The sequence below is a fragment of the Oncorhynchus mykiss genome, chromosome 7 (genome assembly GCF_013265735.2).
Source record: "Oncorhynchus mykiss isolate Arlee chromosome 7, USDA_OmykA_1.1, whole genome shotgun sequence".
Classification (NCBI taxonomy): domain Eukaryota; kingdom Metazoa; phylum Chordata; class Actinopteri; order Salmoniformes; family Salmonidae; genus Oncorhynchus; species Oncorhynchus mykiss.
The window spans coordinates 70,522,128-70,534,548 of record NC_048571.1 but is presented as its reverse complement, the minus strand read 5'-3'; the positions used below and the strand labels follow the sequence as shown (position 1 = coordinate 70,534,548).

The 12,421-nt window shown below is 43.9% G+C and overlaps 1 protein-coding gene across 1 annotated transcript; it reads right to left on the bottom strand.

Moving 5' to 3' along the window:
- Nucleotides 1-4,970: 4,970 nt before the first annotated feature.
- On the bottom strand, nt 4,971-10,948 carry LOC110528369 (ETS-related transcription factor Elf-3). The gene is made up of 9 exons (XM_021610388.2): nt 10,746-10,948; nt 9,571-9,761; nt 8,236-8,466; nt 8,037-8,123; nt 7,807-7,926; nt 7,482-7,568; nt 7,234-7,344; nt 6,548-6,749; nt 4,971-6,325 (listed from the first exon to the last, which is right to left on the bottom strand). Exons 2-9 carry the CDS (start codon nt 9,752-9,754, stop codon nt 6,211-6,213), a joined length of 1,137 nt encoding a protein of 378 aa, XP_021466063.1. The 5' UTR covers nt 9,755-9,761; nt 10,746-10,948; the 3' UTR covers nt 4,971-6,210.
- Nucleotides 10,949-12,421: the final 1,473 nt, after the last annotated feature.

Below are 12,421 nucleotides of genomic sequence, written 5' to 3'. Positions count from 1 at the left end.
GTCTGAGGTGGCATGTGTTTTGATGAGGTAATAAGACACAGACTCTACTCTGGGTCAGCACGCATACAAGTTCATACAGTATGAGTCAGATCTTTACTTGAACAGTGTATTATGCAAATGAATGAATGCAACAATGTTTATTATGTTATGTTGCAGACAGAAATATGTTACAGTGTGGAACAAAAAGCAAACAAAAAACAAACTTCATTTTCACACATTTTCTCGCTTCACTGGAAGAATGTTATCTTGAACTTATCTTGAACTGGTTAATCAGTGGCCCATGTGTGTGTGTACTGTATGTGTCTGTGTCTGAGTCTTTTGGAGAAAATGAAAGTTACTGAGATTTGTTTAATGAGTGACTTTTAAAAGGCCATAGTTGACTGACCCCTTCACCAACCAATAATCTCCCTCTCTCTCTCTCTCTCTCTCAATTAAATTCAATTGATTTTATTGACATGGCAAGTTCATTATTACTTACATGGTCAAAGTATACATATAGAAAAATAAAAAACGATCTATCTATATATAAACAAATGGTGGGACCAACAGCAATAATAGTGGACATGGGATTACCATTAACAACAACTACAACTATTATATTAATCAGAACAACAATCTCACTCTCTCACTCAGTGAGTCTGTAGCAACGCTCACACACACACGCACGCACACACACACACGCACACACACACACACACACACACACACACACACACACACACACACACACACACACACACACACACACACACACACACACACACACACACACACACACACACATAGATATATATATGAAAGCTGTGCCCCCACCCTCTCTCCATGATTTTCCTGGCAGCAGACTGTAGGGTTCCAGTAAGCTACGTGCTGGAGTCACATTTTGACAGGCAGCCAAATACACCTGTTGGACAGGTATGTTTATCTAGCAGGGAGGTTCAGATACCCTTTGTCACCACACTAAGGTGTGGGAATGTGTGCTTGTGTGTGCCTGGACTGTTTAAGTACACAAGCTGCTGTTGATGAATGAAATTATCCTTGACATTAGCGATGAGGGAATTAGTGAGATCTTTTAAATCCTTATTTGTTAAAGTTGAAAGGCATTTTAGTATTGTTTTCTACATGGGGAAAACCACATCACATCACATCAACCACAACCAGGTCAACTGTGACCTTAATGAAACAATGGACCACAAATGAATGAAGTTAATGTTGGATGTTTCATTTTTTCTAGAAGGTAATAGATGCAATTGTTCAGTAAATCAGGCCTGAAGATGGCATGACCTTGATTTGGACAGGAACAAACCTAAATCAGCTTATCAAGCAGCTAATTATTAGAATCAGGTGCGCTAGACTAGGGTTGGAGTGAAAATCTACCGGACGGTACGCAACACAAATGGAATGCCCAGAAATCTCCTGCCAGAGTGTAGTAATGTCTTTCTTGAGTGTGTGTGTGTGAATATTTCAGGTTTCACGAGGCAGCAGTTAACCCCCAACTTAATCTCAACTGTCGCTCGGCAACAATGGAGCCTTTGTGAAAAGTAACACACATCTATAGTCTGGTGTCTGGCCTTTGAAACATTACAACAACTCAAACAGGCCCCACCACTGTCCACATGCATCACACCACATCCACTCCACACGGATCGCGTGCCCTTAAACATGTGTAAACACACACTCTCACAGACAGAAACCCTGTCAAGGTTGTGTGGTGTTTTTTACAACATGACAACATCAGTTGCAAGTTCAATTTAGCATAAAAGAGAGTTTAAACCAACACATTCGCCAGTTGAGTAGTCGCCATTCCATCCAGAATGCTGTGTGTACAGACATGCGTGCGTGTGTAACCAGCAGTTATGGTCCGTTGTCTGAGAATTGCCCCAGCTGTCACATTCCTCAATGTCCTCTCAGAAAATACATTTCAATTGAGTCTGTAAATGTACTGATGGATCATAATGAAGAGCCAAGCTCACTGTTGTGTTGTTGCAAACCAGAAGGGTTGATGTAAAAAAGAAACCACAGACAATACCTATCAGTAATTACTGTCGCCAGGACGATGGTGGCCTATCAGTAATTACTGTCGCCAGGACGATGGTGGTCTATCAGTAATTACTGTCGCCAGGACGATGGTGGCCTATCAGTAATTAAGTAATTACTGTCGCCAGGACGATGGTGTTCTATCAGTAATTACTGTCGCCAGGACATGGTGGCCTATCAGTAATTACTGTCGCCAGGACGATGGTGGTCTATCAGTAATTACTGTCGCCAGGACGATGGTGACCTATCAGTAATTACTGTCGCCAGGACGATGGTGGTCTATCAGTAATTACTGTCGCCAGGACGATGGTGGTCTATCAGTAATTACTGTCGCCAGGACGATGGTGGCCTATCAGTAATTACTGTCGCCAGGACGATGGTGGCCTATCAGTAATTACTGTCGCCAGGACGATGGTGGCCTATCAGTAATTACTGTCGCCAGGACGATGGTGGCCTATCAGTAATTACTGTCGCCAGGACGATGGTGGCCTATCAGTAATTACTGTCGCCAGGACGATGGTGGCCTATCAGTAATTACTGTCGCCAGGACGATGGTGGCCTATCAGTAATTACTGTCGCCAGGACGATGGTGGCCTATCAGTAATTACTGTCGCCAGGACGATGGCGGTCTATCAGTAATTACTGTCGTCAGGACGATGGTGGCCTATCAGTAATTACTGTCGCCAGGACGATGGCGGTCTATCAGTAATTACTGTCGCCAGGACGATGGCGGTCTATCAGTAATTACTGTCGCCAGGACGATGGTGGCCTATCAGTAATTACTGTCGCCAGGACGATGGCGGTCTATCAGTAATTACTGTCGCCAGGACGATGGCGGTCTATCAGTAATTACTGTCGCCAGGACGATGGTGGCCTATCAGTAATTACTGTCGCCAGGACGATGGCGGTCTATCAGTAATTACTGTCGCCAGGACGATGGCGGTCTATCAGTAATTACTGTCGCCAGGACGATGGCGGTCTATCAGTAATTACTGTCGCCAGGACGATGGTGGTCTATCAGTAATTACTGTCGCCAGGACGATGGTGGTCTATCAGTAATTACTGCCATCAGGACGATGGTGACCTTAGGAGGACTATAAGTGTACGCCTGTGTCAACCAGAGACAAGAGACTGAGAGACAAGTGCAAAATAGTGTTTCAATGTTCTGTAATAACTTTGGAAATGAAAATGCCGTCTGTATTTATTGTTTTGTCTGATAGTGGTTGGCAGGAGAAGAGTGACTACACTGCTGACAGATTCACACTCCAGATGAGATATTAAGGCGAGGCCCTGTGTCACATCTACTCCCTCTCCAGTGCTCGACACTGCCAGTTTACTAACCACCCATCATTAGGCACACCTGGACTTCATCACTACCCTGATTACTTCCCCTTTATCTGTATCATTACTCATCAGGCAGAGTTGATTCGCATGTTTTGTATTGTTCGTCACTATTAAACTCCTGACTCCCTGCGTCTTTGTTACACCCTGACAGAGGGCACTGACTGAAAGAGTCTGAGTTTCCTTGTTAAATTCCCAAACATCAGCCATGACACTCAGATGTGAAGAGTAAATTGGATCCAAATTGCGTGTCCTCGAGTCTACACTATATATACAGAAATATGTGAACACCCATTCAAATTAGTGGATTCTGCTATTTCAGCCACAACCGTTGTTGACAGCTGTATAGAATTGAGCACACAGCCATGCAATCTCCATAGTCAAGCATTGGCAGTATAATGACCTTACTGAAGAACTCAGTGACTTTCAACGTGGCAACGTCATAGGATGCCACCTTTCCAACAAGTCAGTTTGTCAAATTTCTACCTTGCTAGAGCTGCTCCGGTCAACTGTAAGTGCTGTTATTGTGAAGTGTAAATGTCAAGGAGCAAGAACGGCACAATAACTGTGCGTCAGGAGCTTCATGAAAAGGGTTTCCATGGCCGAGCAGCCGGACACAAGGGTTTCCATGGCCGAGCAGCCGGACACAAGGGTTTCCATGGCCGAGCAGCCGGACACAAGGGTTTCCATGGCCGAGCAGCCGGACACAAACCTAAGATCAACATGCACAATGCCAAACGTTGGCTAGAGTGGTGTAAAGCTCACCACCATTGGATTTTGGAGCAGTGGAAACGCGTTCTCTGAAGTGATGCTTCCCCATCTGGCAGTCCGACAGACAAATTTGGGTTTGGCAGATGCCAGGAGAACGCTACCTGTCCCAATGCATAGTGCCAACTGTAAAGTTTGGTGGAGGAGGAATAAGGAGGAGGGCTGTTTATCATGGTTCAGGCCCCTTAGCTCCAGTGAAGGAAAATCTTAACACTACAGCATAAAATTACATTCTATACGGTTCTGTGATTCTAACTTTGTGGCAACAGTTTGGGGAAGGCTCTTTCCTATTTCAGCATAACAATACCCCAGTGCACAAAACAAGGTCCATACAGAATTCTTTTGTCGAGATGGGTGTGGAAGAACTTGACTGGGCTGCACAGTGTCCTGACCTCAACCCCATCGAACACCTTTGGGATGAATTGGAACACTGACTGAGAGCCAGGCCTAATCGCCCAACATCAGTATTCGACCTCAGTAATGCTCTTGTGGCTGAAAGGAAGCAAGTCCCTGCAGCAATATTCAAACATGTTGTGGAAAGTCTTCCCAGAAGAGTGGAGGCTGTTATAGCAGCAAAGCGGGGAGCAACTCCATATTAATGCCAATGATTTTGGAATTAAATATTCGAAGAGCAGGTGTCCACATACATTTGGTCATGTAGTGTATATTTCCATTCACATTTTAGTCATTTATCTTATGCTTTTACACAGAGTGGATTGCAAAAAGTTAATTCAAAGGACATTTGAGCTCAATTAGTGTGCTATATGGCTTTTGTTTTCAGACACAAAAACATAATCAATTTCTACTAAACACACACAGACATTTACATTATTTCAAACATAGTTTATTTCCGTAAAAAGACTCTTAAATACAAAATAAAACAATATTCTGTACATACATGGGTGTAAATAGAAACGATACAGTCTGAGATGTAATTCTCATACACATGATATTGAGTGATCCAGACGAAGAAAAGATCAGCTGAATAACATAATAAACAATTATATAGAACAGTCGTTGATTTGTTTTAAACGGATTATTAATACAAACTGTTCTGATGTCGGTCTGGTCTAGTGAGGTACATGAAGATTTATATGGCTATAAAGGACATATACTTTCTAGACAACATTCACGCTGAAAGAGAGAAATACACTTCATGTCACCAATAGTTTATAATGAGTATCCCTTCATTTAGTTACTCCTCTCTCTCTCTTCTCTCTCTCTTTTTTGTCCTCCAGTCGTCTCCTCCCTCCATATCAGGTTTATCATTAAACACCATCCCTTTAATACCAAGGTTAAAACACAACATGAGGCTCTTCTCTTTTTTTATATTTTTAAACAATATAATCTTTATCTTTAACTCTACATTGTTGGAAATGGACCTGTAAATTAAGCATTTCACTGCAAGTCTACACTTCTTGTGACAATTAAAATGTTATTTGATTTTATTCTAAACAATGGCTCATTTTAGAAGTCACAAGTTTTGCAACCAGCCGTCTTGCAATTAGACATATGCAATTATAATTAAGTGCTACTGTCCCTCAGTAAATATAAAAAATATAAATAAACAAGCACTTTAAAAACAGATCAATATATGTGCTTGGTGCGGATATTGCCACGGTAAAAACTATAATGCCCATATACCCAGGTGGTTGTCATAGTGACACATAAAGTGAGTTACTCCCACACAATATAAAGCGTTTATAGAAATGCAATCATAAATGCCTTTTTCTCATTATCTATCCCATGGAGAATATAACTGAAAACAGACATACCATCTTGTAGGCCCAAAGCGGTGTCCACAACAATTCCTGACTCAAAATCCAGATACACAGTTAAACATACAAACATACTAGTTACAGTAAAATATCAATACTGGTTCATAAAACCTACTGGAGCCAAAAACACTGGCTTTTCTGCAACACCTCCCCTGGAAGAAGAGAAGTTAGAGTCTTTATAATATTTCAGGTATAGGGCTGTTGACCAGAGAGTGGGTTGTCCTATCTACAGTACAATAGGACAGAAGGGACTGCTCTGTCCAGTTAACACCCCCGCCACTCTTGTGTCTCACATGCCATGCAGCCTGGTCTCTTCCACCTTCCAGCCAGTGGAGTTCTTCCCAAACTTATAGACCAGCCGTCTACCGTCCACCCTATCCAGGATCTCTCTCTTATAGTAGTATCTATAAGAGGGAGGCAGGAAGGAGAGGCACTGGTTAGTCTCATGACAAGACAATGGTTTTTCACAGACATTTTATCGTTGTTCTATCAATCTTCTAACTCCATCCTCAACTGGTTGACTCTATTAAGTTAGCTAGCACCCAAAAGCCAAGCATGGTTGCTAGGATTAGGGTTTCCATGGATAGTTGCCATGACGGTACTGCTATATCTCCATGGTTTCCTACCTCATGGCGCGGCTGAGCTTCTCGTATGTCATGCTGCTGTTCTTCTTCTTCTGCCCCCACAGCTGGGCAACAGCCTCAGACTTGAGGAACTTGAAGACGCCCTCACTGCGGTCCTCCCACTTCATCAGTCCCTGGTTCTGGTTCAGCTCTGGGTGGATCAGGATGTCCCTAATGAACTCCCACAGGTGGGTCCCACGGGGCGCTATCGGGGGACAGGGGAGAGGAAGAGTTAGGTGTGTGTGAACAGCACAGGTGTGTGTGTGCTAAAGCAAGCAAGGATGAGGTAGAGCAGGTGTGTTTATGTTAGTATGTGTGTGTGCAAGCATGTGTATGTGCATACTCTATTTACGAGTGTGCCCAGCATGTGTGTGTATGTGTGTGTGTGTGTGTGCGTGTGTGTGTGTGTGTGTGTGTGTGTGTTCGTGCGTGCACGTGGTTAACAGACTAGGACCTAAAAACACCTGTGATGTTTTGACTGTGGCTGTTTTCAGTACCCGATGCAAAATGTATGCTATCACATGACTGATAAAACCATGCTTCTACAGAGCACCATTGAAAACAGTTGTTGACATTGATGTGTGTGTGTGTGTGTGTGTGTGTGTGTGTGTGTGTGTGTGTGTGTGTGTGTGTGTGTGTGTGTGTGTGTGTGTGTGTGTGTGTGTGTTAGAATGATAGGAGTCACTCACCATGTTTGCTCTTCTTGGAGATCTGGTAGTGTCTGGGATCGTGGCTGTGTTTGGGAGGTCTTCCTCTGCCTCTCTTCATTATCTCTCCCCTCTCTGTCTTTATGTGCATTTCTGTCAAACACAATGGTTCAGGAGTTTAGAATAACAGACTGGCTTTCAAAGAGACATGCACTTTAAAGGCTCACCCATCATACTCAACCACCGGAAGTTCAAGATTGTTAAGTCCACTTAGGAAAAGTTGTACTCACTGGCTATCTGAGGGTAGGAGAACTCTGGGTCGGACTCACTGCTCCTGGATTCTGGAGAGCTGGGGTTCTGGAAGCTGAGCATTCCACCTGGGGGCAGGGAGAGAGGAGGGAATACAGTTTCAATATGGCCGCTCCTTCATCCTGCCTTGATCAATGAACTAGGCCTTGGGCTCAGTGATACAGGCCAGACCAATCACATACTGATTCAGTGATGTGGGAAGAATTGGGGGAACAGAGATGAGAGGAGATGAGATGAGAGGAGATGAGAGGAGATAAGGTGGAAAGATGACAAACGAGAAGAAGAGAAAAGGGGGACACCTCTCACCTGACGAGGAGCTGTGCATGCTGTCGGACTCGTATCCGTGGTCGCTGAGCGGCTTCATGTTATCGAAGTTGAAGTTCTTGAAGACGTGTGAGAAGTCGTTGTAGCTTGTCTCTTTCACAACTGTAACAGTAACATCACAACGTAAGCAAATGTGTCCATTTGACACTCAAGGCTTTGGTTTGTCAGTCTGAGATAGGAAGTATGAAGAATAGACAAGAGGATGTGTTTACCTTCATTTACTTCTACTGTGCTGAGCAGAGGAAAGTCTAGAAACTCATGCAGGAAGTTGTCCAGGAGCTTACAGGTCTCATTTAGATCTGGACCACAAAAATAAATTAAATGACTGAATCATTACCAAATGCATGTGTCTGCTGCTATTTTAAGGATCATCAATAATGTTTATTCAATTCACTTCTGTCAGATCCTTACCATATTTGGCCTTGAGTTCCATCAGGCTTTGGTAGAGCTGAGCCCCGAGGGACATTCCAAACATGTTTAACAGCTGATCTCTGGTCAGTTGGCAGAGCGTGGATCCGTCCATGAAGCAGCAGGATAGGCTCAGTGTGCTGGCATCAAACTTATTGCCCTCCACATAGAAGCTGATCCACTCCAACACATTCTGTTTGCTCCAGTACTGAGGGTTCTGGTCATACCATTGAACTAGAGGAGGATACAGAGGAGGAATGGGTGTTAGATTTGTGTAGTGTGTGTGTGTGTGTGTGTGTGTGTGTGTGTGTGTGTGTGTGTGTGTGTGTGTGTGTGTGTGTGTGTGTGTGTATGTGTGAGGCATGATGCTGTTCTTGTAAAATCACCATCCCTCTTTTGAGATTGAACAATCTGTCAATGAGCCATAAGAAACCTTGTCAATCTAACCACCCAGTTAAACCACAAGATACTGACTAACTGAAGCCTTTCAATGAAGTGCCAACCCACACAAGAACCCAGCTCCTGACCTGTGAAACCTGAGTGTGTGGTTTAAGGTAGTCAGAACGCCTGTCTCTAGTTTATGTCTGCACAGTGTCGATAAACACTACCTCAACTACCTAAACAGTTCTAATCACAACTTATCACTGGCTAGGCCAGGGCAAGTCAAATAAAGCTTGAGGCATCTGAAAGACATTCCTCAATTTAAGACAAAACATTGTCCCAGTTAATGATTTAACAGCCTTCTAAATTAGGTCATTGCAAGGTTCAGCCAATCCCCTGTCTGTCTGGGAGTTTGGCTAAAGGACATGTGTTTTACTATGGTCTTTGACTGAGTGTCTGCCAACAGGCTCAGTCAACAGACATGTCTCTTCCAGGGTGAGACAATGGGAAATATCCACAAACTTCACCAGCCAACAAGGTGACCAAAACCAAAGAACCGCTAAAACTCCTGACTGAATAAAGATCCCCACAGAAAAGATGACACACATCCACACTGTGGTTTCCCAGGTGATCAACACAAAAGTACATATCAAGGACTAAATTGTCCCACATGCTGATAACAAAGCAGAGAAAATTACACATCCTCCTTTTCTGTCAATCAGTTTAGGTGTATTTTTCCCCCTGTATAGATATCATAATGTCATCACCTGCTAAGTGATTATAAAGAGGCATTGGTATAAGATACCTATGGCGCCCAGGTGACTGCAGATGAACATTTGTAGTTAGCTAAATCTGGTGCAATGCATCATTTTTCAGTATATTGAGACTTATGTTTTTGTTGTACAATAAAACATTTAATAAAGTACAAAATAAGTATAAATAAGACTGTGTTCTCACCCAGTATGCTCGAGCTGCATGTGGAGAGGTCTGAGAGCTGCAGCAGGTCTCCTGTGGAGGGCAGAGACACGGTGGTGAGACTGGGCTGCAGCGGCTGAGGCTGCAGGGGCTCGGAGCTTCCAGTCTGGTACATGGTCATGTTGGCGTTGGTCAGGATCCTACACAGCTCACTGGCAGACGACATGGGCTCTCTGCAACCAGGAGAGAAATTCATTTATGTACAGTTAGGATGCTGATTATGGATATAGATTAATGAACAAATATAATAATTATATTAAGATAGTCGGTAGTATAGTTTCTGTAACCAGGAGACAATTGAGTGAGCCATTTGATGCATGGAGAAGGATGATCAACATTAAACATTTGGAAATTGATGTGACAGTAAAACTTTTCACCCATTCCTCATTGTATTCACTGTTTGAAGTGGGTCATGAATGCAAAACCTTTGGCTGTGTGTGAATACACACCAGTTTTTGTTTTCTTTAATCTGCTGTGGATTAATATAAACTGACTTTCCCCAATATTTTACATATATGTCAACATAAATTGGATCAATCAATTGGAGGTTTCTTCAAAACATGCTGCAAAGGTTCATGTGACCTCAGACCCAAGCAACCACCCCGTTACTCCCCAAAGGTCCATGTGACCTCAGACCCAAGCAACCACCCCGTTACTCCCCAAAGGTCCATGTGACCTCAGACCCAAGCAACCACCCCGTTACTCCCCAAAGGTCCATGTGACCTCAGACCCAAGCAACCACCCCGTTACTCCCCAAAGGTCCATGTGACCTCAGACACAAGCAACCACCCCGTTACTCCCCAAAGGTCCATGTGACCTCAGACCCAAGCAACCACCCCGTTACTCCCCAAAGGTCCATGTGACCTCAGACCCAAGCAACCACCCCGTTACTCCCCAAAGGTCCATGTGACCTCAGACCCAAGCAACCACCCCGTTACTCCCCAAAGGTCCATGTGACTCAGACCCAAGCAACCACCCCGTTACTCCCCAAAGGTCCATGTGACCTCAGACCCAAGCAACCACCCCGTTACTCCCCAAAGGTCCATGTGACCTCAGACCCAAGCAACCACCCCGTTACTCCCCAAAGGTCCATGTGACCTCAGACCCAAGCAACCACCCCGTTACTCCCCAAAGAGCACCTACACTTCCGCACGTACCTGATTCTGAGGCAACCGACAGGCAGCAATGAGAAGGTGTTAGATCAATAATTATCCACTGTTTGTTTTAGAGTCCAGTGTTTGTGATTCACTCCAAGAGTTGTTCAATATACTCCACGGTTTATCTCCTTCTTTACCTTGTCTCTCTCCCTTTATCTCTCTCGCTCTAGTTTCATAGATACACCTGCTGCTGGATATACCTGTGAAAGGCTTTATACTCTAGAAAGGCATGTGGGAGGGGCCAGGTGAGCGCTAACTCAGAGGGGGAATTCCATGCTCCCTTTAAATCATGGCTCACACCCCCCTCTCTCACCCCACTCTCCCTCCTCTTCTCTCACCCCCCCCCCCCCCCCCGAGAACTGTGAAAAACAAAAGAAACCCACCCTCCTGCTATACTTTCTCTTAGCCCCCTCCCTTCTCTCCATGACGAAGTTCAGGAGCATTGGTGGGTGTGTCGAATGGAAAGGCAAGACAGAAGAATCGGGTAAAATGGAGGGAGAGTTGAAGGGTTGAGAGAGAGGATGGGAGGATGGGGGAGTTGAAGGGGTGAGAGAGGATGAGTGGATGGGGTGGAATGGAGTGGGAGTTGAACAGGTGAGAGAGGACGAGAGGATGGGGTGGTGGTGGTGAGAGTGAGGGGGTTGTTGTTCTGTCTAAGAACAGAACTACAGGATGATGTCACTGTAAACATTCCTAATTAATCAACAGTCATAGTTGATCTAGTTTGTTTTATTATGTAATATCCACCATCGCTGTCACCGCTTTGTTTATCTCTAAGGAATGAAATCATTTGTTCCATTACTGTTGACATTGACTCTGAAGCTTTCACAGTCCTCTCAGTAACATTACCTCCTGTTTCAGTTTGTCCCAGTGGACTGGTTCAGCCAGCTCCACACGTTTACCCAACGGCAGAACCTATCACGCACTCAATACGGTTACCATAACGCAGGTTCAGTTGCCATAATCACCTTTATTCACCAAGTACATTCACATGTACCAGGAATACTGTATGACCTGGTGAAATAATTCTGTCACAATAAACAGAATATACACAATATAATTAGACGATACACAATATGTACAGACAGAGTATATAGACAAGAATTTACACAGTCAACATACAGTATGTACACTATAAACACTGTAAACTAAAATACGACAGACTACAGTGTAAATACTATAAACTACACTTTAAAGTATGCATGTAAAAGGTGTATAAGCAAAACAATTTTACAAAATGATGTGCAATGGTGAAGATATATGCGTTGAGAGCCAGTCCGTGGCAGGGTGCAACGTGGCAGAGAGTGCAAACAGGCAAATGTGCAGTTGTAGGATAATACTGCAGGGTCATTTTTTTGTGATTGTCTTTGTTTGCAGAGGTTATAGTGGGTGGTGGCAGAGATGTGTTGTAGACTAGGCCAGTAAGGCTGAGTAGGCAAACTGTGTCAGTTCCCACAGTTTGCTGCCTGGCTGTTTCATCATCCTAAAGTGGCGAAGCTCCAATACACTCTGTTGCTGCTCACTCTAAACCCTACAATACTTAGTACTGGGATCACTGCAATACAAGCTAACCCAGAAGCAATCCTCAAGCGATGCTATCTACCTCAGAAACTCAAGCCAAATGAATTTAGTTGTTTAGTCTGTTTCTGTTTCTTGAAACACGATCTTAATCCTAT

Coding starts and splice junctions, on each gene's coding strand:
- LOC110528369 (XM_021610388.2), bottom strand. CDS start 9,754: ATGTCGTCTGCCAGTGAGCTGTGTAGGATCCTGACCAACGCCAACATG. Junction 8,124..8,235: donor GGAACTCAAGGCCAAATATG/GTAAGGATCTGA, acceptor TTTGTGGTCCAG/ATCTAAATGAGACCTGTAAG. Junction 6,326..6,547: donor AAGCTCAGCCGCGCCATGAG/GTAGGAAACCAT, acceptor TCCCTCTTATAG/ATACTACTATAAGAGAGAGA.